At 34.5% G+C, this 24,830-nt stretch overlaps 1 protein-coding gene across 1 annotated transcript in view; it reads left to right on the forward strand.

Moving 5' to 3' along the window:
* LRP1B (LDL receptor related protein 1B) overlaps positions 1-24,830 on the forward strand; it is a 672,863-nt gene that overhangs the window by 475,859 nt on the left and 172,174 nt on the right. Inside the window, exons 26-32 of the mRNA XM_027656245.1 lie at positions 1,337-1,501; positions 2,025-2,269; positions 9,200-9,331; positions 10,519-10,746; positions 13,493-13,667; positions 13,975-14,069; positions 18,411-18,560. Of these exons, the coding sequence (XP_027512046.1) occupies positions 1,337-1,501; positions 2,025-2,269; positions 9,200-9,331; positions 10,519-10,746; positions 13,493-13,667; positions 13,975-14,069; positions 18,411-18,560 (1,190 nt within the window). The remainder of the gene's footprint in view (positions 1-1,336; positions 1,502-2,024; positions 2,270-9,199; positions 9,332-10,518; positions 10,747-13,492; positions 13,668-13,974; positions 14,070-18,410; positions 18,561-24,830) is intronic.

Raw genomic sequence — 24,830 nt, forward strand, 5'->3', positions numbered from 1 at the left:
GCCATCTTGTTGGCAGAAAAATTGACAGAGAAGTTGTTCAAATTAAGTGGTTGGAAGGCTAAAAAAAAAGTCAAATCACTGCTCTTGCTGAAACTGAAGGCTTAATCTGCCTTTTGAAAAACTGGAAGCAATTGATTCTACGTTATGTTAAAAGTAAGGAACGAATAAAATCTTTGAACACAGATAGGAATAACTCCTCAGTCTTTTCACAAATAAATGTGAATAAAAACCACTGATGATTCAAAGCAAAGGGTTGTGTTAGGACTGCACAAATCCTGTGTCCCAGCAAAGGTGTGACTCCATAGCTCCATTCCAACCTGCGGTGAGGCCGAGCACGTATTCTCAGTCTACATATGCACAGATATATTTGAAATAAACTTTTACACATAAACATGTGTGTCCACATGGGTCTACACAGGCAGAAACTCAGCACTGAGACAAGCAGAATCATGTGGTCTTATCATGTTTAACCTCTCTGTTAAGGCTGAAGGTCTTTTAGTGGGAAATAGGAAAACTTGTCACAAGTTTGGTTACAGTCTGACTCTGCCATTAGCTCTTTACAGCTAATCAGAAATTTCCCTGTCAAAGGTATTATTTTCCTTTGACAAGTAAAAAAGTTTGTGTGATGTTTAAAACTCAATAAGCTAAGAACCGTTAGAGTGTATTTTTGGCCTTTTGGTGACACTGCTTCTCATCTTTAACAAGATACTACTTTGGTAATACAAGTGAAAGCTCTCCTTATTGGAAAAACACTGGAAATATCACATAACTGAGGGAGCCAACCATACAACACAGTTTTTCAATTTTCTTGGGACTGATCTGTATACAATTTTTTGATTACATACCAAAATCTAGGGGTCTTCATTGGAACACTCTTAATAATGGATAAAAAAATCTCCAGTTTAGCCTGTTCCTTTGATCCCTTCTACCTCAAATCACCTTTCTTCCCATTCTCCCCTCCCCATCCTTCTCATTTGTGGATTGCTTTCAGAGGCTTTCATTATAATTTCGTTTAATGGACTGGGTTTCTAATTATAGAGGGAAGAAGGACAAGCTGTTACTTGTATAAATGGACATGAAAAAGGGAATTAAACTCCTAGCTTTTAAAAAACTTTCTTAATTTCATGATTGCTCTAAAACTAATGATGAAATATTACCCTTTTACTTCAAGGAATTTATATAGTTGCCCAAATTGATCTATGTTTTTTCCTTTAGGGTAAAGCATGTAAACATTTGAAGCTTTTTTCCAACTATTGTCTTATTAAACCATTTCAGATTATTCTCAGTGCTTTAATATTTTCTTCTATCTCTTTTCTTTTCCTCTTTGTCTTACAAGGATTCTGTTTTGGACGGACTGGGATGCAAATTTTCCTCGCATTGAATCCGCTTCCATGAGCGGAGCAGAAAGAAAAATCATATATAAAGATATGGATACTGGAGCCTGGCCTAATGGCCTTACTGTAGATCACTTTGAAAAAAGAATAGTGTGGACAGATGCCAGGTAAAGTGATAACAGCTTTATTATTATCTGTTTATAAACTCTTATTCTTGCATGAAGAAATGTGAAATGCATTGTAAGTGGAATGTAGTTATTTACATCATGGAGATACATTAGGGGCAGGGGTGAAGCTTCTGCCCTGACAGCTCTGGTATCACCCATGGCTCCTGGCTCCCTGTTCCCAGAGAACAGTTCCCACATGTTCTCCCTGACACTTATCCATGGAAGGCCCAAGATAGTTAACTATTTTTTTTCCTGTAAGTTCATCTGAAACTGATTTTCCTGTTATATTTTTCACAGCAGAGAGGTAAATTTAAACATAATACAAGCAAGCCAGTATTCTGTATCTCCAGTTAAATTATTAATATGAACTACATAATCTCTGAAATTAATGGTTGCACTGTGAACATCCTTTGGTCTTACCAGTATGTAAGAGTTAAGTTTTTATATATTTTACCCAATTTCATCATGGTTGTGTGATGTTTATTTTATTTTTATGTAACCTTAAATTTGGGGTGTCTTGTAGGTCGGATGCCATTTATTCTGCACTGTATGATGGAACAGGCATGATAGAGATCATACGGGGTCACGAATATCTTTCTCACCCTTTTGCTGTTTCTTTGTATGGGAGTGAAGTTTATTGGACAGATTGGAGAACCAATACACTGGCAAAAGCCAATAAGTGGACTGGCCAGAATGTCAGTGTAATACAAAAAACAAGTGCTCAGCCATTTGATCTTCAGATCTACCATCCAAGTCGTCAACCACAAGGTGACTCTTTATGGAATAATTAATTATTGCTCCTATGAGAGGGGGAATAAATATTCTTTTTATATATAAATATCTGTATTATTTGTAGAATAATTTATTATTGTTCCTATAAGGGGGAAAATAGATGTTTTTTATATATAATTATCTGTATGTGAATTTGCCTTGTATTCAGCACTAGATGAAGGCAGGTGCATGCAACACATGTAGCAGAAGGTTGTATGGAGTTCATAAATATTTATATATAGCTTATATATATATATTTATATATATATAAAAAAATTTATATATATGCTGAAAAAAGAATTGAATATATATTTTTATTGTGAGATATAACAAAAACAGTCACTGTTTTGTCCATAAATGTAGGAAATAAGAATGACCACTGGAGGATGACCACCAATCAGTTATAGAATTTCCCAGGTTCACTGGATAAATTTCAACTCTTCTGTCAAAAATTTGATGTTAATAGAAACTGCTTTAAAATTCATCTCATATACACCTTTTTTTTTTTAATATTGAGAAATGGTATTTTGGTTTTCTTCTCACCCAGGGTTTGTAGCACTCAGTAAGCCATTTAGACTTTTATGTTAGTAGGTTCTGAGCAGTCTTGATTTGAAAGCATTAAATCCTGACAATTTTGTATGGCTTTGTAAATGTCTTAAAATCTAGTTCTGCATGAGTTATGCATAGAAAACTATAGATAAAGCTCTAATGTAAATGAGTACCAGCAAGTAAAATTCTCCCTGCACACTAGTAGTCAAAAGATTTGAAGGATGTTCCCTAATAGCACATGTGGAAAAAAGAAGAGCAATGATACAACTCATTTGCTAGTTGGTGAAGCCTTGTGATAACTGTGATAAAGACTCACAGTGACCTCCTCATCTAACTCACAGCAGGTGACATAGAATGTCAGGATGCATTTTTCTGATGGCTTTATTTTAAAATAATAATGAATGTATATTAAAGAAGAGTGTTACTGGTTTACAGTGGATGCCAAGTTCCTTGGACTTTATTACTTTTTGAAATAAGCCTCTTATTTCTCTAATTTTTAAGAGTTTACTTTTTAGGGCAGTATACTACTCTAACAAAGCTGTCTGACTTCTAGACAGAAGATGTTTGCCCAGAATGTGAAAATATGCACCTCTGCACACCCCTTTCAAATAATGTGTCTTTTGGACTTGTTTTTTTGGGTTTGAGGGTTTTTTGTGGTTTTGTTTGCTTTGGGTTTTTTGGGTCTTAGTTGGTTGGTTGGTTTATGTGGGGGTTTTTTGTTTGTTTTTTTGGGTTTTTTTTTAGCAGGGAGGGGATTTAGGTTTTTTCTTTGTAATTAGTCACTTCCCGAGTTTTGGGATTTTAGGATCTCTGTTCCATATTTGGTGTTTTCAGAGTAACAGTGGAGTTCCCATTAGCCTTTTCTTGCTGTCAGAAAAAGAACAACTATTTTCTGTTTGGACTGGGGCCAGGCAGCGTCTTTGGAGAGAGTCTATAGCCTAGGGAGACATCAGTCAGTATTCCACAGGCACAGATATCTTGGCCTCAAGGCAAGTAAAAGCTGTAGAAGAGTTTTCAGCTGTTATTTTCCAGAATAAAGAAGTTCAAATATCAGGTTGTGTAATTGCAGCTTTTTTTTTTTTTTTTTTTAATGATGTAGAAAACACTGGATTCTGATTTTATGATTGGCCTTTTGGGTTTACCTTAAATTGTTCTCTTTCAATGGAAGAAATTTGTTTTTTCCTGAATCTCCAGTACCTCACTTTTTTGGAGCTAGAGAAAAATGGTGATGCTATGCTGTAACTTACTTTTCTTTTGAATTTGTAGCTATTTTTCAATAAATGAACAAGATATCATGCAGGTTAGAATCTCAAAATAAAATTAACGGTATATTTACATTCCAAACTGTCAGTATAAATATGGTACTGAAGGATGAACATTTTTTAGTTTAATCTCCACAGATCTACATCTGGGTCACCTATGTAGGTGAAAGTTTATTAGCTTTCAATATATATCATGCAAGTTATTTTGATTGAAATAAAGTAGAGCAGAGCTAAATAAATTCCTGTAGCCTCAAGCAACAGTCAATCTAGGACAGATGCTAATTTAAGGTAGTGAAGTTGCAGTGAGATATTTGTATGGATGATAAGTTCATGTGTCAGGAAACCACAGGGGATTATGGAAACCTTCTTACCTAATGCAGAATATTCTCAGGAATATGAACTTGAGAGCCACTCATCTTCACAGAGCCGAAGCTGTGTGTCAGGAATGCTGTTAACGAAGCAAACACAGGGTTTCTAAGAAGAACATTTTCTTTCAACTTGCTCCATTATATTAGAAATCCACTTGCTGCCAAGAACAAGGTCTTCTATTTTAGTCACAAGAAGTTGTACCAGGAGATGTACTAAGGATAGTGATAAGAGGGGTAAATATAGTGCATTGGAAGGATCAGAGCTTGAAAACAGAAAGCTGTGAATTTCTCACACATTCCCTCCTTTTTTTTTCTCATTTCTCAAGGATATTACTTTGAATTAAAAGAAAAAACAAAAAACTAAACATGGATGTGGAATTAGTTTCCTTTCTGCAAATGAAATTTTTATTTAAAAATCATAACAAACAGTATAACAACTGTTGAATATAAAGTATATTGGTACCACTGGGCTCTTCTGTAATTAAAATATGAAAAACATTGAACTCCATCGCACTCCTTTGTTACAATATTCTGTTGAGGCCCAGATTGCCAGCTGTTTGAAATAAATAACTTTTTACAGAAATGTAGCTTAAGATGGGTAGATTTAAAAAGAAAAATAATATTAGTTTAAGATTTTATCTCAGCCTCTTGTACATCCTTTTTTACTTCAAAACCTGAACAAAGTGCTATATATATTATAAATCATGCAAAATACATACAATTTTTCTGAACTTTAAACTGGGTTCCTTAGTGCCTTGTGAAAGTTCTATTTTTGTTTTAGGAGTTATAAATGCAATATCTCCTCCCATTGTCTTAACTCAGCGTCCTGTCTTTGACAGTGGCTGATCAGGGCCTAAAGGCAGGTGTGGACCTGGGGAAAGACAGCAGCCATTCTTCTCCCATATAGGCTTCCAGTAGCCTGTAACTCAATGTTAATTTTCAACCTAAAATGGTCTTTTTGTTCTTTAAAGGCTTTGACTTATTCTTCTTCTTCTAGCTGACATATTGTCTGCAACTTTTGGGGCAGATGGTTCAAGTGTGTAACTGTTCACTGTGTGATGGAGGAGCTCATCTTGCTTGTTTTGACCCCAATAGTTGATAAAAAGAGCTTCAGAATTACCATAACGTTATCATCCTCAGTACAATGGCATATCATGAAGAATTGTGCTAACTTTGCCCTAATAGTGTTCTTGTTCATTTAGCTTCATGGTGATACGTAGATTTTTGTTAGGTAGTGTGTTAACTAATTCTTGAAGGGAATGATTACAAACTGGAATAGAAATAGTGATTAGAGGAAATAATTGTTTATTTTAGAACACATGTTATCTGCTCTGTCCTAACCTGTGAATTCCCCAGATCAGTGCTAAAATAATCAGATGTAATCAGGTGGTATAAAGATTTTAACTTGGCTGACTGCAGCAGGAGGATGTTTGGCCTTATGAAAAGCAATGCTAAAATTGTTGAAAGTGAGCAGAGGATTAGATCTATAGCTGGTTTTAAATATGAGTGGGAATTGATTGTCAGCAATTTAAAAGGACCCTTTTGATGTAACTGTAGTGAATATATTTGAAGGTGTGGGCAGAATTTAATCATGTTTGCACTATTAAAGTATAAGATCAAACTATGTCTCGCTAATCTGATGCTATGAAGGGACAGGTTCAATATGAAGTTAATGGGGAGGGTAAGTTGGTCCACAGTGAATGAGCATATTGAGAGGTTGTCAGAGTAACTGTTCATTTGTCAGCTGGTGATGGGATGTCTGAGGGGTTTTTTAAGGGTTACTGGTCAAGAAAAATAAATGTTTTGTTTTGGAGAGCAGTCAAGAAGTAACATGATGACAGAGTGATATATGCATGTCTGTGCTCAGCACTGTAAGAGAAATAGATTGACAAGCAATCAGCAGTGGAAATCAATTAAATAATGCAAAAGGCTGGCATATTGGTGAAAATACCAGTTCTGTGGATTACTATGATCAAAGGGAATATATTGCTGGAAATGATTAGGAAGGGAATAAAGAAGTATAGACAGTGAACTGTAGTGCTGTATAAATCCATATTACTCCCATATCTTGAATACTGTATACAGATCATATAAAAGCTATTGAGAAAACTTGACAGGCTGATCAAGAGTATGGGAAAGGTTTTGGTCTGAGAACAGGTAGGCTGATACTGCTTGAAATACAACTTATAGACAGGCTTCTGTATGATGGCAGTCTGTGAAATCATAAATGGCATGGAAAAGGTGAATAAGGAATGGTTATGTGGTTATTCACAATAGAAATAGAAGAAAATATTAGAATCAGCACAAGGAAATAAAAGCCAAATTTTTGAGAGTCAAAGCAATAACATATCTATGTGCCTTCGGGAGAATTAGTTTTTATTAGAAAATAGAGAATGGGCTTAGCTGTTATTCAGTGAAAGCAGTATGAATATGAAAGGAATATGTAAATATGTGCTGTTAGAAGTAATTTTTAGATTATGATAGTTTGCTCCCAGAGTTGCTCACTCATGTGGAAACAAACACATCTGCTTTAGAACATTTCTTTTTCCACCAACTTTGTATTCCATGCTATATGAAGGGAATTGTGATGGGAATTGTGATGTGAACAGACAGTACATGAATTGTACTGACTCCTCTTTGTGGATACTTCGAGCAGACTGGAACCACAATTTCAGTGGAGAAGAACAAAATGCACTACTTGCACTGAAAGACAAGTTATATTTATTATTTTTAGGCCCTAAATAAATCATTGTCACAGATGTTTATATGCATATAGAGAAGCTGAGGTTCCACAGGAAACACTGTTTTGTGGTGTTGGCAAATAAATTAAAAGAAATTCTGTTTTACAAAACATATGACTAAATTTTAAATCTTGCAGTAGCAATGTTAAAAATGTCAAAAAATTGCAGGAGGTTGAATCACTAGATGGTTTTCTTAGGTCCCTTACAACCTAAATGATTCTATGATCTCATTCACAGTATTGTCAGAACTCTGAGTTATGTTTCCTTTCTGATGTATAATTCATAGAGATAGATGACTTATATTACTAATAGTGCATTAATAATTATTATCTGTGAACGCTCTTTGAACCTTCTTCAGTGTTATTTCCTTAACTTCATGTTTGTCTTCCACACAAACTTGTGAACTTATTAAAAGAGATCACCCCCCATTTTCTCAAAATTGGTACTATAGATACAAGAAAAGTGATATTAAATAAACATCTCTGTATTGTAGTTTTTGGGAAAGGCAGAATCAAGTACAGTCATCCCATGAGGATAATGAGGTATTTACAGTCTATTAACTGTCAAAGATATTAAATCATTAAGCAGCAATAAATAGTTTTAGGCTTGTTGGCCCAGATGATGTTTTGTCAGAGGTTTAGGAGACCTGACCGACAGGATATGGGATGCTGCTTTCAATAAACTTCTGGAATAGCAGGGTAAACTAAAGGCTGGGAGAGTGCTGAGTGGCCTCCTGTGCTGCCAGTGCTTAAAAGGGGCAAATGGAGTGACTTTACAGAAAACAGTGAAGCCCTGTGATTTTTTTATTTTTTTTTTGATAGAATCATGATGGAAAGAATTTCATTAACCTGTTTAACAAGGGTTTTGAAAGCTTCATCCTTCCTGTAGTACTGGTTAGACAAGTAAGTAGTTAAAAGCTCCAGAAGTTGGTGGATAAATTTAAGGAAGCGCTGAGGGGAAAAAAATGGTTCCATGAAGCAAACTTTGATTTTTGTCTTCAAATTTTAGTGCTTGAACTAAATTTTTTTTTGCAAAGAAATTCATACATCAGATTTCTCTAGTTGTCTAATTATTTGTATTGCAGGCTAGCACAGTGCTGGAGGAATATATTCTAAACTAATTGGTTTTGATAATTATAAATTTGTCTTTATGAGTCGGTCATTCCCACTTTCCATCAATGTCAATTTTCAAAGCTTTTTTTTAGTAAAAGGAAAAATCAACATTGCTTTCTGTTTATGCCTGAAATGTCTCTTCAGCAGTGCTCTGGAACTGTGTGTTTATAGTAAGTAATAAAGATAATAAGGATGATTTCCAGGTTTTGTAAGACTAACAGGTCTTCTCCAGTCAGCTTTCTTCTCTTTAAAGCAATTTTAGCACACTTCATTCAGTCAGTGAACTATAGTAAACTACTTGTGGAAAGCTACACTTAAGAAGGGCTTTTCTTAAAGAAAAGTAGAAATACTTTGCTATGTCTTTTTTTCAAGTTATCTTTACATGTTAGATTTCAATCTAATATTCTACAAGAGAGATCAAATTGAGAGGAAACATTGATTTTGCCAAAGTTCATATCATAATCTAAGCTTTGACTAAGCTTTCACAAAATTAAATAATTTTTCAGGTCCTTATCATGTTAACATTTTCTTAATCCCATGTGTCCTTGTTAGGATTGTAAAATTCTATACATTTAAATCTCTTGAATAGGCTGCAAAATTAATATCTCCCTGGGAAAATTTTTTCCAGTGTCTTCATGAGGTTACAATGATAAATTTTGTGACTGTATTAACAACAACAACAACAACAAAAAAGATTAAAATATATGTTCTTGGACAAGAGTTGAATATTAACCTAGAAAAAGTGATTAGAGCACAAGCCCAGTTTATCACTGAGGTTGGGTTTGTCTTTCAATAGAATATTTACCAATTTTTCACCAGTGTAGTGTATACCAGTGTGACAAACCTTAATTTGAAAAGGTGTTTTTACTTTTTGTATTTCATTATTCAATTTTAGCTTCCAATCCGTGTGCTGCTAATGAGGGCAGAGGTCCATGTTCTCACATGTGTCTGATCAATCACAACAGAAGTGCTGCCTGTGCCTGTCCACACCTGATGAAACTGTCTTTAGACAAGAAAACATGTTATGGTAAGTTTTCCCCCCAAAGCCTGACGATTGTATTGATTTTTAGAATTTTGGACTGGACAAATTAATTTTAAACACAATCTCTGCAGTGCTTTTTAATGGTATGTTTCAAAGGGGCATCTACTTTTTTGAGAATCAATAACTTACTCTCATAATTGAGGTCTGTGGTGCTTTGATATTTGTTACCGCAGCCATTTCTTTGTGCTGCTTATGTGTGTGATATGTTGGTAAAACTTATCTCTGCAAACCAGAAAGCTTTGTACTCTCATGTGCGTCATCCGAAAATTATGAGTCAGGTAAACTGAATAACAAAAAGATGCTTAATAGCTTAAATCTCTACCTGTTCTAGAGTTGCCTTGGTTTCATTTTCAAGGATTAAAAAACAAAGAGTAAATGTTAGATGTGCAGCCTTGCAGGGGAGTTAAAAAAAAACAATTACAATAGATACTTTTAAGCTATAAAAGCCCTCAAAATGTCAAATAATTGTGTGTATTATCTGTAAAACCTTGTACTAAATTACTCTTTTCAGTGTTGATTAATAACGTTTAGGAAATAAAAAAATAATACGTTGTTGTTTCAAGGATATTGCAGGGGAAAAAAAAGTTACTTTTACTGTTCCTTCACAGACATTTGCTCCAATAACTTAGAATTTTGAGATTAAAAAGAGAACTTTGTTTTGCCTTTAATGTTTCATCCTTTTTCTTTAGTGAGGGTGTAAATTAGGAGAATCAATTTGCCGTTTTTGTTCCGAGTGTTTGCCTTCTACTGCTTCCACACACATTCATCGTTTGCAAAACTTCCCTGTTACACTGAATCCCTGTTCCCCTGAGATACCAAATGTTAGTGTCTGATCTGATGTGCAGGTAAAACTATTTTTTTGAGTGAACTGGGCAGGGCAAACTTTTTATAAAAAACGTTTCAGCATTTTTTTCTTACACATTCATAAGATTCATTTAACAGAGTTGGTAACACCACGTCCAGCTTCCAGAATTATTGTATTTTTCCTGTGATTTTTATGCTCTTTACACATTATTTCTCAAGTGTCACTAGGCTGCAGATTTTCTGGAGATGTTTAATCACTCATATAAACACTATTTACACATTTGTAAAGCGATCTCAAACAAGTGACTCGGATTCCTGTTAAGAGATGTAAAGAGGATGAGGAATAATGTTTTCTTTTTTTCCAACAGAAAGAAAGAAATTTCTCCTCTATGCAAGGCGTTCAGAAATAAGAGGGGTGGACATAGAAAACCCATATTTCAACTTTATCACAGCCTTCACTGTTCCTGACATTGATGATGTGACAGTCATAGATTTCGATGCTGTTGAGGAACGCTTATACTGGACTGATGTGAAAACACAGACCATCAAACGTGCCTTCATCAATGGGACTGGCTTAGAAACCATTATTTCAAGAGGTAAATGGCATAGCATGAAGTAAAAATAATTAATTCTAGGTAAATGTGAGTTGTAAGCATGCTAAAATACGGGCATGCAAGTTCTCAATCGGTGTACCTTGCACTGGTATTGGATAATTGATCTAAACAATAAGCAAGCAGAATTATTTTCTTTAGGATTCTAGTTCATTTTATTGATTCATAATTCAATTTTATGTAAACAAATTGGGATGTAATTTTAACATTGATTTTATACAAGATTGAAATGTGTAGTAAAAAGGGGAAATAATATTTTCAGGAGAAGGTAGAATAAAGATAAAAAGCAGGAGAAGCATAATGTCCTTTCATAGCTTTTCACTGAAGTATTTCCTATGTCCTATGGATTTTCTATGTCCTTTGGCTACCTGTGCTGACCTAGCAAAGAAATTAGCTCTGTCAGAGCTGTTTTTCCTTTCCAGTCCATGTAGATCTTTCAACTTTGGCACCATTGGTGAAACACACAATATGGTAGCATTGTAATTTTGGTGATACTGGTGATACAGATTTTTTTTCTGTACAGAATATGTTCAGAAGTACAGAAATTTAATGAAATATAAAGTCTACACCCGATTGCTTCAACCCTGTGTCAGTAGCTCTGGTATTAAATTAATACAATACATTGTCCTTGGTAGTGTTTGATTGTTCATTCTATCTGAAGGGAAATTTTACTCATTCTGGTTCCCCAGTTGTTAAATGTATGTTTGAAGGGGAAGAGGAGAAAAGGAATAACTCAATTGTGCAAGATCAGACCTTTTCTGATTTTGTGAACAAATAAATCAAATAGGTTATTATCTGGGGGACTTTGGAAAGTTAATTAAAGCTCTGCCCCTTGTGTCACTTTAGAAGAAATTAGTTCTGTATTAGCACATTTTGGGAAATGATTGGACCAATATGGCAATATCCCCATTTGGCTATGCAGATTGATGAATTCATTTATTTTGTGTGGCTAACTTTTTTTTTTACCCTGCTGTCTCAGAGACAACTTTATTAACAATTAGACATGTTTTCAGTCCCAATAATGAGAACAAGGTTTACAGTGCCTTCTAGAGCTCTTTACATCAAGTGTTCCAGTACCCAACAGAGAGACTTGTTGCTTGCTTTTTTAAATTGTAGTAAAATAAAAACATTGTTTATTATAGAAAATATATAGTAAAAAGTCACAAAACTCATCAAGGAACTTAATGAAACATATGATGTGTGTTTGTCTATCAGCATTCTTTCATATTCCTTTTATTTTGATAGCTTCTGTGGTGGAATTTTTGTAGGTTTTTTTGTTCCAGATGTAACTTATTATATAAAAGTTTGCAAAATTACAATTTTCTGGCACGTCAAAATATTGTAAATACTATTTATTATGTGTAAACTATCTCATTTGCTTACAGTTATATTTTTATACTTCTTATAAGAACATAAGAAGCTTTGTAAGCACATACAAGTGGGATTCTCATTGGATGGAGTCTTATGCCAATGTCACAAAGATGCCAAAGTCATACTTTAATCTTTTTAAGAGTATGAAATGCTTATTTTCTAGTTTCTCCAACCAAAAAACCCAGAAGGGCAGGGTATCAGTTTTCAGTGGGTCAAGGACTATGTATTTGGTGTTCTCTGGAGTTGGCAAACTTCCTAATGCCAATCACAACTCAACCTTATGTCCATTCAACCAGTCCACAGCCACATCCATGTTAGTTTGTCAACTATAATAATTCTGTCAGTGGAAATTACCACGTTAAGTTGACAAAAGACGTGTATAAACAATGAACTATAATGAAATCTTTAAATCACCCTTGGCCTGCTCCTTGCCTACAAAGATGAGAATCAATATGAACCAACTCTGTCTCAAGGCAAAGAGACAGAGCTCTAGAGCTCTGAGCTAGAGCTTGAGCAGAGACTTCATACTCAGTATTTAAGGCAGATATTAACATGTATTAACATTTGTTTTAATACTTGGCTAAAGAAGACCATCACATACAAAGACACTGTGAAGCAACCAAATTGATCATTTTATGTTTTGCTGCCTCAGCTGCTCAGTCAAAGCCCAAAGTGGGATGAGGAAGAGAATCAGAAGGGTAAAAGTGAGAAAACTCATGGGTTGAGATAAAAGCAATTTAATAGGAAAAATGAAAACTATGAGCACAAGCAAAGCAAAATGAAGAATTCACTTGTCTTCCCATTGCCTGACAGATGTTTAACTGTAGTCAAGAAAGCAGAAGAGTAACTTGGAATCTTCAGGGACTTCAGAAATAAACCCAGAAAACTACTTCAGTGATGTAGCTACTTCTGTGCCATAGAACTGTTCTCTAGGCCAGTGGTTTTAGTTCAGATCTTCTGTACTGAGCCTTCCTGGTGCTGATGAAGGAATTAAATTTTTAAACTTCAACATAACATTGTTTTAGAAAACCACCGAGTAATAAATGCTTTTTTAAGTAGAAAAATACAATGCAAAAGTTCAGCATCTGTCTGATTATTATATTTGGACAACAGATTTTATGCTATGAATATTCAGTGTGATTTTCATGTTCATGTTTTTATTTCATGTGTATCAGGCCCAAGAAGAAAAATAAAGGTTGTTAATTCTTGGCAACTAATGAATAAATACATCTGAAGAGAATACTGCACAGTATTGTTAACAAACTCTAGAAGAAAATATTCTTTCTTTTTCCCCTGAAAAATAAGACTGAAAATAATCCAAAAAGAAAATAAAAATAACAACTGCTTTCCCTTTTTGCAGATATTCAGAGTATCAGAGGTCTTGCAGTGGATTGGATATCACGCAATTTATATTGGATTAGCTCGGAATTTGATGAAACACAAATTAACGTGGCACATTTAGATGGTTCCTTGAAAACCTCAATCATCCATGGAATCGATAAACCTCAGTGTCTTGCAGTTCACCCAGTAAAAGGGTAAGGTATCTGCGGTTTTAATAAATAAACTACAGTAAAACTAGTCAGAAGATTCTTATTCATTCATGTTTTGATTTTGCCCATTCTGTTTTCTTTCAAACTTAAAGTAAAAGCGTACACTTGAAAGATTTTTGCTGAAAATTTCTTACCTGAATGCTGATTTCTTACCAAAGCTGTTGATTAAATCATGTAATCACTGGTTATACATTTTGCCTCCTCCTAAACTGATGAATGTTTTCTCTAATGATGCATTAAAAATACTGTGTACACAAAGCAACATTTTAAATATGTTAATTTTCTTCTTCAGTAAACTCTACTGGACCGACGGTAACACAATTAACATGGCAAACATGGACGGCAGCAACAGCAAAATACTCTTCCAGAATCAAAAAGATCCTGTTGGTAAATACCTATTTTCCTGTTTCTTTTTATTTGAGTGATTTACTGTGGGCATTATCTTGAACTGCTATTTAAGTGTACCGTGATGTTTTTCATTTAATGTGTAACAGTGACAAGAACAGGCATAAAACCATGAAGAACACTCACATGATTTTGTGTTTCACAATTTCAGATATTTTTGGCCCATTCTAACTGAAATCTACTGTACTAGTAGTGGATTATTATTAACTCTCAGGATTACAGTGGACTTAAAGAGAACCCATCTGTATTTCTCAATCTTTATATCATGGTCAAAAAAAAAGTAGAGATCAGAGGTTTTTAATAAGTTGTGGATATATGTGAGAGGGTACTTTGACTGCAAATGTAGATCCTTCCTCACCAGAATCTCAGTTGCATGATCAAAAGATAAATTGGCTCTTAACTTTTCACACAAAGAAAAAAGCAGCAGTTAAAGTAGACTTTTCCTATAACAATTTAGCCACAATTTTAGTATTTGATAATTCATACAGTTGATGATAAATGATGGCATTGTTTGGAAAAAAACCAAACTCTCTCTATGTGTACTTTTTTTTTGTTCAGATCTCTTACTTTAGATAATTTCATTTTTTAGAGAGCTAAAGTGGTTATGTCAATTGTTGATGACTTATTAATGACCCATCAATAAAGAGATTATATTTTAAAGCATTTATTTTTTCATAACTGAATACATAAAGCAAGCAGAAGAGAAAATGTTTTAAAGAATTCAATAAATTTGACATAAGAGCAACACAACATGCTTTTAAGACCCTAAATTCTATGAATTTTGTAGAAATTACTTGATGACTGTTTTACTGTTATTTTGATTTGCTGTCTATCCACTTGAAGAGACATTTACCTTTTTATCTGGAGAAAAAAGAGTAGTAAACTCACAAATTTTAGGGTGAAGCATAAGCACATTAAATAATATTGGGACAATATTAAGAAGTATGGGGAATATGCAACATTTTGCACTGAATGTTCTGTGATCACAGGTCACAAGGTCCTAAATTGCAATCCTTATGGTTTCTCTCATTGGGTTTGTTGAATGGCAGTGAAGTGACTGAACCAAATACAAAGAATGTTTGTTCAAATCCATATTTGGACAAGGGAAAAAACTTCTTTTCTTTCTGTAGCATTGGATTAATTTTTAACACTTCTGAGATCTGATGATAAATATTTTAAATAGATCATATTCTAAGTTGAAGGTTCTTATTGCATTGACATGAGATATGATATATATGTGAAGTGTAGAATATGTAGTTTCTAAAGAGTGTATGTGTGTCTATGTATGTAAAGGGAAAACAAAGCTTGTACCTGTCTCTTGCTGGAAAACTTTTTAATTGGTACCATCTTGGCTCAGTTTTTTTGTCAGTTAGGACGGACATGAAAATAAATTCAGTTGCATGTCTGATGAGAAATGATCAGTTATACTATAGGTCGAATAAGTATTAAGTGTCCAATATCAAACTCTATATTTGAATATATGTAAAATACCTGTTTCAGTGGTTTAAATTATCCTTACCATTAGTATAAGACATTTCCATGCTAAGAACAAGAAAACACTGCTGAAGAGCCAGAGAGCAGCAGTCTTAAAACCTTAATTTAATATTTAATTTTTAAATGACAAACTGTCTTTCTCCATAAATGAAATTCTAGTTCATAAAGTGCTAATTCTGAATGTTTTGGGAGCTCAGAAGGTAGATGAAAAAGATCTGGCTTATTAGAGTTGGGTGTCCTGATAATTGATGGGGATTTTGTTGTCTTGGTACATAATTTGGAATTTGGAAAATGAGGAAGAGTTTTCCTGTCTGTGACCTGAAGTAAACTGATTAATTTTTTCTGTTTGAGTTCTATCAAAAGAGGAGATGATTTTTCAATTACAGCATTTTGTGTTATCAGCAAGAGTGTGTGTAGTTTGGAAAATTTTGGAACTGGTACTCTTAGGATGACAGATGGTATCTTTTATTTTTATCTTAACTAGTACATACTAGATATGACTTGCTGGTCCATTCTGCAGCTCTAAAAGGCTCAAATGTTAACAACACAAATGTATTGGTTGACAAAGCAACTGGAGTTCTATTAAACTGTATTCTTAGGAATTCAGAATTAATGCTAATTTCATACTTTCTTGGGCAGGTCATTTGGTCACTGGAATTCCCTGAGACCAATATTGCACAGTCCTTATGTTCAGGTGGACTTTAGCAGCTGAGTCATAAGGTTTAAGCCAGTCACCCACAGTAGAATTCACCTTGAGTATCTGTGATGCTTATGGCTAAAAAGTCACCTGTTTTCAGTAGCAAAACCAGGACAATTCCTGAAAATAATCTAAATGTGCTTTACCTACATTAGAAATAACAAGGTTTGGTAATAGATGGAAAGCGTTTTGGGAAGAATAATGTGATAGACTTGGTAAGAAGGAGTTAGGAATGTTCTTGTTTTGTGATTTACTTCTGTGTAATTGCAATACCCATGTGGAGACACACCAGTTTAATATCTGAAGTAAAACCTGACAAGATAGGATGGTAATTCCTGGGGTGCAACAGGATGGGCAGAAAATAGACACTGAACATTCCACCTAATAATGAGGAAGGACTTTACTATGTGGGTGACTGAGCATTGGAACAGGCTGCCCAGAGAGGTGATGGAGTCTCCTTTCCTGAAGATACTCTGCACGTAATCCTGAGTAAGCAGCAAGCCTGACAGAGTTCCAGAAGCATTTGGACAATGCTCTCAGGCACATGATGTGATTCTTGGGGATGGTCATTTGCAGGGATAAGAGTTGGACTCGATGATCCTTGTGGGTCCCTTCCAACTCAGCATATTCTGTGGTTCTGTGTAGCTTGTATTGACAGCAACTCCATAAAGAGGTGTTATCTGGGTGACATCAGTGAGCAACTGACTGGGAGCTGTCAGGAGTTGCAGCAAATAACAAATGCTGTCCATCTGGGAGTAAGGAAAACTTCATCCGCGTGTATTCCCTTTTAACCCATAGGGAAGTTGATCAATATTCCCAGGAAAATTCCCTCTGCTAGACCTATGTACTGCAAGTACTGCTTGTCTCCAGGATCCGTGGCGTTGTATTTCTGCTTTGAGCAATGCTTGTTGTACAAACATGAAAACGTGTGCGCAGAGACACTGCGAGATCAGTCTCTCCTGAAGGCACAACTCTGAATCCTTATCCTCTCTTGAGTGTGTTTTGTTTTCTTCTGGGTGATAAAATTGCAGAGGGGGGGAGGGGGGGAAGAATGTCACTAACTGTAAAGGAACTGGAAAGCTGTTTTTCAGAGGCTCAGAAAGCTGAAACCTTTTGGCCTGTCATGTCAAATCTGCGTAAAGACGTAGTGACATGATGGCAGCTGTAAGTGCTGCAGCACAGGGCACTGGTTCCCTCCTGTCAGGGTTTTCAAAATAGCTTTCCACTTTACAGGATGGAAGAAGACTACAGTACAATATCTAAAGGTTGACCTATGCAGTGAATTACAGTATTTTTTGGCAACTCGCTGCTGGATACATAACATGAATTCTGGGAAAGGTCTGGTACCAAAGCAAATTATTATGGCATATATTGTCACTGTGCCAAGAATATTTCACTACAGGAAATCTCCTGCTACCAGTTCTTGAATATTTTAAAAACATTTTAAAATCATTATAGAAGTCTGAAATACATCACCTTGGTTCTTTGCTCTTACTTCCAGAAAATTGTATTTGTTCATTTAGCAGGTTATTTTGCAAGTATTTTTATTTCTACAGTTCTCTTGCTTCTAAGTCAAAAGAACTGATTATGCTTCACTATGAAGCAAAATGAAAATTGGTACTGTACATTTATTAAAAATTTGGGTTAGAATTTGGTATTTCAACATTCTAAGCAGAGGGCTGTGCATGCAGAGAGAGAAAAGATTTTTTTTTTTTTTGGTTCAGTATCACAAAAAGTAGATTGTTTTCTAAGTCTTTATGTATTCATAATTTTAAAATATAAATGATGGTTCCTGTTTTACATTTACTAGTTTTTAATGACCTTGCTTAGGACCTCAGCTTATTCAAGTAATTCTTCATTACCAGATAATTCTCTTTCATCAGTCAGTTACTGATTTATGTAGATGCTGGGAGAAATACAAGGCGCAAATCTTTCTAAAAGTGTGGGGGTTTTCACTATAAATGACCAAGTTTTGTTTTCTCAATTTTCTTTTTAAGTATGAGTAGAAAATATAACTGTATGTTGTGTATATATATATATTTCGTAAATACACTTTTATTATGAAAACAGCTCAACGCAAAATGTGTGTTATCTATTCAAGCCATAGTTAAAGTTGTATTCATTAATTACAGGTCTGTCAATAGATTATGGGGAGAACAAGCTTTACTGGATCAGTTCAGGAAATGGAACCATAAATAGATGCAATTTGGATGGTGGTAATCTTGAAATAATAGAATCAATGAAAGAAGACTTAACAAAAGCCACAGCTTTAACCATCATGGGTAAGTCCAATGATAATCACTTTTTTTTAATTATTCAAAGCTATTTAATAATGAAATATAAAAAACTTAGGGAAGATTGTGTTGGTTTCATGTAAATAATACATACAGTACATTCACTAGTGAGACCGTATTGTCTGTGAAAAAGTTCTTTATATTTGAACAGACAGTTTGCAATCTGTATTGCAAGTATGTGTTTCTAAATATAGTCTTGCATATATATGTATACACACACAGTATGAAGGTAACAGATTGATGGCTTATATTTGCCATAGTCATGAAGTATGTTGGAAGGAGAGGGAGCTCTTTTGTGATCTTTGTTACTCAGAATTATCCATGACTTGTTTCCTCTGCTGCTCAAATCTTCCTACCTAGTTCAGAACAGCCCTAGTTTGTTGAATAAGCTGGTGCTTTGTGAAGACTTCTTTGGGTTCTGAATTAATGATTGATGATTTGGATTTTCAGATATCTGCAAATATTCCATGTATTAAATATGTTGAGTAAAATATTCCGTTTGTTATTAATCCTCCATTTGCACATTAGAAGGGTTTAGAATGTTCAAAAACACCTATCAAAAAAAAAATCAAAAGAACAGTAGCATAAGGAAAAATTCCTAAAAAATTAACTAGTTACAGGTTGCCGAATATTATAAAAATATTGCTTCAAGTTGACTAGTTCTCATACATGTCTTCAGCTCTTGGCCCTTGCTGTAGCTGGGACAAAGTGTGGTAGGAAATTCCAGTCTGACTCAGAATTAATATTTCTGTTCTTCTGGAGATAACTTTAGAGCTTTCTATATTTCCCCCAAATGCTTTGTTGACCCCTATTTTCTGGTTCAAAAATTATTTATATTTATCTTGGGTGTTCCAAAAGAAAAGTTCAGTTGATAAGCAAACCTGTAAGTTGGGATAGGTGTCTCATCAACTGCCTTTTTATGAAGTGTTTTATTTGATTGATTAATTACATAATAACTATGTACTTATAGATGGTGTGTTAGTGAAATTTATGCTAAATAAAATCCAAAGACTTTTATGCACGTGGTGTAAATTACATCATAGTGTAAAGTGGTAATTGCTGAATTAGATTTATTGTACACACATTTGACCAGTATTGAACTTCAACTGCTGTCAGTGTCTCTTGGAGAGGGGGTACTTTTATACCTGCATTCATAAACACAAACAAAGTTGGTGTCAGAAGGAGTCACGAATGTTAATATATACAAATTGTCTTTCATTGATTGGATTGTGACTGGAAATGGATTGAATAAATGACCTTTACTCTGGGGAGCTGTTGTGGAAGTCTTTAATAGGAGATGTAAAGAGTGTTTGTTCATCCTGTCACTGAGATGTCTGTGGTTATCAAGTCTTCGTCTCTGATTCACAGAACCTACAACAGTGATGATCCATTTGGGATATGGAACAAAGAGATTATAGCAATCATGTAAATAAGTGTTTCATGATTGTTTGCACAGAAGTAGTTGAACTTTTGCAGGTGTGGAGATGGAAAATTTTCTGCTGTGTAGTTTTTGCATATCTGTACCTCTACTATTCATAGTTTGGGATGCTTTGTTTTTATGGGTAATGACAATTCTTCCTACTCAAAAATGGTAAACAAAACTTTTGCTTTTGGGTTTTGCCTTTGTTTTGGAGCTGTAGGTGTGCCAAACTGCAGCATGACATTGCAATATGATTCTATACATAAATCTGCTGGAAAAAAGTGCAAAGAAATACAGTTTTATCAACAGTACTGTATGTGCTGATTGAAAAACATGAAAAGTTTCTGTGTTCATCTGTCCCACATGTTTTTGTATTGTAGAAAACACTGTGGCAACGTAAATGCCATTTATTTTCCTGAAGTGCTGGTGGCTTTACATGTATTTCTCATAATCAACTTCTGTGCATGTAAAATGGATCAGAACAGAAAATTCATTGCTATATGAAGCAAGTTAACAGATCTGTAATGGATAAATGGTCATAACTAATAATGTATAAATAAAGAAGAATGACTAATTTGTTCTAATGTAAGATTTAACACGATAGTGTGTGAAAATTTAGTACCCCTGCTGATCTCTTTGCTTACAAGTTTAATAGGAGGCTACAGCAGGTAAATCACAGTAATTGCAATGTTTATTGCATCATTTTTGCTCCATTTCCTAAATTTTCTTGACTGCTTTTGTCTACAAATACAGTAAACACAACTAAACAACATGAATTGGAATGAATATTTCTTCTCTGTGAATATACTAAGCTAACTTTTTTTTACTATTTGAATTCATCAGTGACTGAAAAGAAAACAGATACAATGCCTGTGCCCAAATTTTGTAGAATTTATGTTCCACTTACTGTCAGAGAGTCCTGTAGTCTTCTACTGTCTTTTCCATTTTTCTGTCTTTTGCGTTTATTGTCTGCGCAGCTAAAAGCAATATTTTGGACAGCTTATATTTTTTTTTTATTTATTTTGTTGTATGATCTTGTCATATTGCTGGGTTGTGTTTCCATGGGGGCAGAAAGAGAAGGTAGAGTTCAGTATTTTAAGACTCCCTTTGTAAAGTTTGTCACCAGGTCAGTTGTTGATCATCAGAATCTTTGTTGGACTAAAGAGTTAAATCAAGGAAATGGTGGAGCAAACCTCGGTGGTTTTAAGGGATGAATAGTGTGATCTGAAATTTGTCAGAAGAATTGTTGGAAAAAATGTCGAATTTCTGATAAATTTACTATACCAGTGATCTCTTCAAGCACCTCAGTTATTGCTTCTGCAAACTTTTTAAGTGTTTGTAAAGCATCTTCCCCAGCCATCAGTGTCCTTGTCAGAAAGCACAAGCTCCCAGAGACACCCATGAAGAATCCTGCAGTCTGTGTCAAAAGCTGGTGCCTTCTGTTCATTGTCTGGACAGACTTTTGCACAAAAAACTAACAGATCTCCTGCCAGTCTCCAGTGGGTTTTACTGTACCTTATAATTTACGTTCCAGAAGATTTTTCAGAACTATAAAAAAAGTGATGAGGCTTGGCCCAAGATTTTCTTGTTTACCTTTGTAATTTCTGTGCTGTTCTGATATCTTGAGTTTCTTGATCCTAGATTCTGTTAATTTTAAAATGGGAAAGAAAGGGAGAAGCAGGCACTTTGTGGTTGTGTTCTGTGGCATGAACTCAATAGATACTTCAGCTGAGTCTGTACAGTTTTGGTTTGCTTTTTAATATAACTTATGGAGAAATTCAGAGCTTCAACAGGCAACAATGATTCTCCTTTAGTTCTACCCCTCAATCTCCTCATCGTTTTTATTGTTTTCAATTCCTCTGGTTTAGTGTTGCAGTTTAGCTGTTGTAAACCATTTGGAAGTTACCACTACTCTTTCAGATGTTTGCTGTTGTTTAGTTGTTTCCAGGCTCTGTTTAACATTTTCCTACTATTATATTCTTTAGTGGGAGCTTATAGAAGTAATGGTAAGACATGAAAAAATAATGTTAGCAAACAAGCTGGTGCCAAAGTAACTGTCAGGTTTATCCTTAAGGGAAATGGAAACAAGATATATAATTCACATCCTTATGTATTTTGGTTCTTTCTTTTATTGGTTTTCTACTCAGTAGTGTCAGTCATCTTTCTTTTTCCATATGCTGAGCAAAATTCCTAGTCTTTTGGTGCCTGCTTTTGCTACATTGTTTTGAGCATGATATAGATGGGATGAAAATTATATTCTACTTGAAAGTAAAGCATTTGAATATATACAAAATTACCATTCTTCCATGCACTCAATCATACAAATAAAAAAGCTTTTGCTGTTGCCATTTTGTATTACAAAGCAGTTGCTGTAAATCCATGAAGACATATTTGCTTTCCTGCTCTTCCCACTTTTTCTTCAAATACACATTAACTGTGTGGAGTGTCAATGCATGCCACATCAGGCATTTTTAGTCAATCTATCATTAAAAAACCACATGTGAATGCTTTGTCTAGTACCTCCCACTGTTTAATGTCTTGCATTTGGTCAATGGTAATTCTCTTCTGCTACTATGTTAGCTTTCCATTTTATTTTCTTCAAAAACCTCTGAAGTTTATTCTGGTCTTTTAGAAGCTTGTCTGATTCACAGCACCCTGTGCCCTGCATCGTTTTCAACACCTGCTGCTGACACCATTTACAAATTGATATTAAATATATCTACTGCTTTGAAATTCAAGATGTTCCATGTGAGAGATCCTCTGATCTTCTTATACAGTAGAGCAAAGCTCTTTTCAACAATACAAAAATGCTTCCTAAACTTGTCTTAAGGTTTGAGTTTAATATATCACTCAGGAAGTGGTTTTAGCAATTTTCCTGGTAGCAAAAGTCTTGAGCGTGATCAAATTATAAAGATGTATTTGGCATTCTGCATGGAGTCTCTTCTCCTGCCCTCCAAGTTACTCAATGAAAATGGTTCCTGGACTGTAACTGAAACTGGTTGGGAACTTACCTTTGTGATGAGAACTGTGTTTCTGGATTGGTGAGCAGAGTCATTATATTACAGGATTTGAATTGCAAAGGAACTCGCAGCAATATCTGATGTGTTTCCAAACTGGTGTGTTCTTTCTTGAATGATATATGACTCTGAATCATAAACTGAGCATTGCTAGAAAAATATTGGTTAGGTACTGTAAGTTTTTAGCTGAGAAGAAATGGATGTTGAAGACTTCTGTCAGCAGTTTTGGTGAAGGCATTTGATTGGATTTTGTATCAGGTCTTCACAGAAGTTCAATTTACATAAACCCACAAAATTCAGCTCATATCTCAACAAAATAGGAATATGATGTAGATTGTGTAGACTGTATAATGAGGATATAATTTGTTGTGAATTGGTTGAGGTTTTTAGTACAAAATAGAATAACTTCACGTAGTGAATGATTTTATGTGTAAGTGCTATTTCTGTTAAAATTCATGTATAAACAATTCCATCAGCAATACAACAAAATCAGATGTACATAATAGCTTTTCAATGGGTGTTCAGGTATTAGAACAATGCCTTTTGAACACAACCTGTATATAATATAACCATCAAGGTGTATTATCAGGCAATCAAAATAGAAAGTAACAATTACAGTATTTCATTTTAGACAGAAAATGTGGGTTCATATTACCAAAATATATTCATGCTGACATTTACTTTTGTCATGTAGTTAGCTGATACATTGGTTGTTTGACTTCTGTTTTATCTTAAATAATGTCTCAAAAATAATACCAGAAACCTTTTCTAGTAACTCAAAGGGTGGGAGCTGTGACTTTGCTGGATGTAATTGCAAAGTGAAAGGGGCTGCTTAGATCAGGAAACTTCAAATACACACACCTTAATTTTCCAAGTCATCAGTCATCTAATTGGCATAACACCATTCATTACATTACCATTAATATGTGAAATATATCTAGGCAATTTGCCCAGTTTTAAGTGCAGTACATAGTTGTCTTCCATAAATACTCAAACCACCATTAATGAAAACTAATGGCCCATCAAAATTTGCATTCAGAGTACTCCTTGAAATCTCCAAAGGACTGTCCACAATGCTGGTGTAGCAATTTTTGGCATTTGAAATTGCTGTTTCCCAATATGTTGCTGTGCTTAATGCTAATTAACCAACAGAATGGATAAATACAATGATTTTAATATATATTATAACCCAGTTTCAGCAACAGGATTGTAATTAGTGATCAAACAACACTCTTACTAGCATAATCAAGCAAATAAATGTTTGATATTTAAAGGTTCAAAATAGTGTTGTTTCTTCCCTGGTTTGTAAAGCAAGTTGTCTTTATGCTAAAGCCAAATGGTTTTTTTTAATCATCTACAATATTTTAAAATTAATGTAGAAATGTAGAAATTCATACCAGAAATCATAGATGAGTTATCTACTGACAGAATATATCAATAATGGAGAGAGAAAGCCAAATTTTGCTTAGAATTTTTGTCAAAAATCTCAGTGTAACATGTTTGGGGTCTTTTTGATGTGAGACTGTTGTGTATGTTGGCCACCCAGCAGTTTCTGAAAAACTAAGAGATGTGGTTTTTTAGGCTTTAGGCAGCATAACTGGCCAGTCTTTTGGCAGACAGTTGGAAGAGAATTGGCCTCAATGTCTGTACGTCAGAATTTGTGCATTGTTTTTTGTGGTTTTGGATTTTTTTTGTTGATTTGGTTTTTTTTAGTTTATTATTTTCTTTGGTTTTGTGATAGCTTTTACTTTTTGGATTTGTTTTTGTGGGGTTTTTTGGTTTTTGTTTTTTTGAGGGGATTTTGTGGTCCTTTTTTTTTTT

This window comes from Corapipo altera, unplaced genomic scaffold, assembly GCF_003945725.1.
Source record: "Corapipo altera isolate COAL_440 unplaced genomic scaffold, ASM394572v1 68, whole genome shotgun sequence".
NCBI classification, from domain to species: domain Eukaryota; kingdom Metazoa; phylum Chordata; class Aves; order Passeriformes; family Pipridae; genus Corapipo; species Corapipo altera.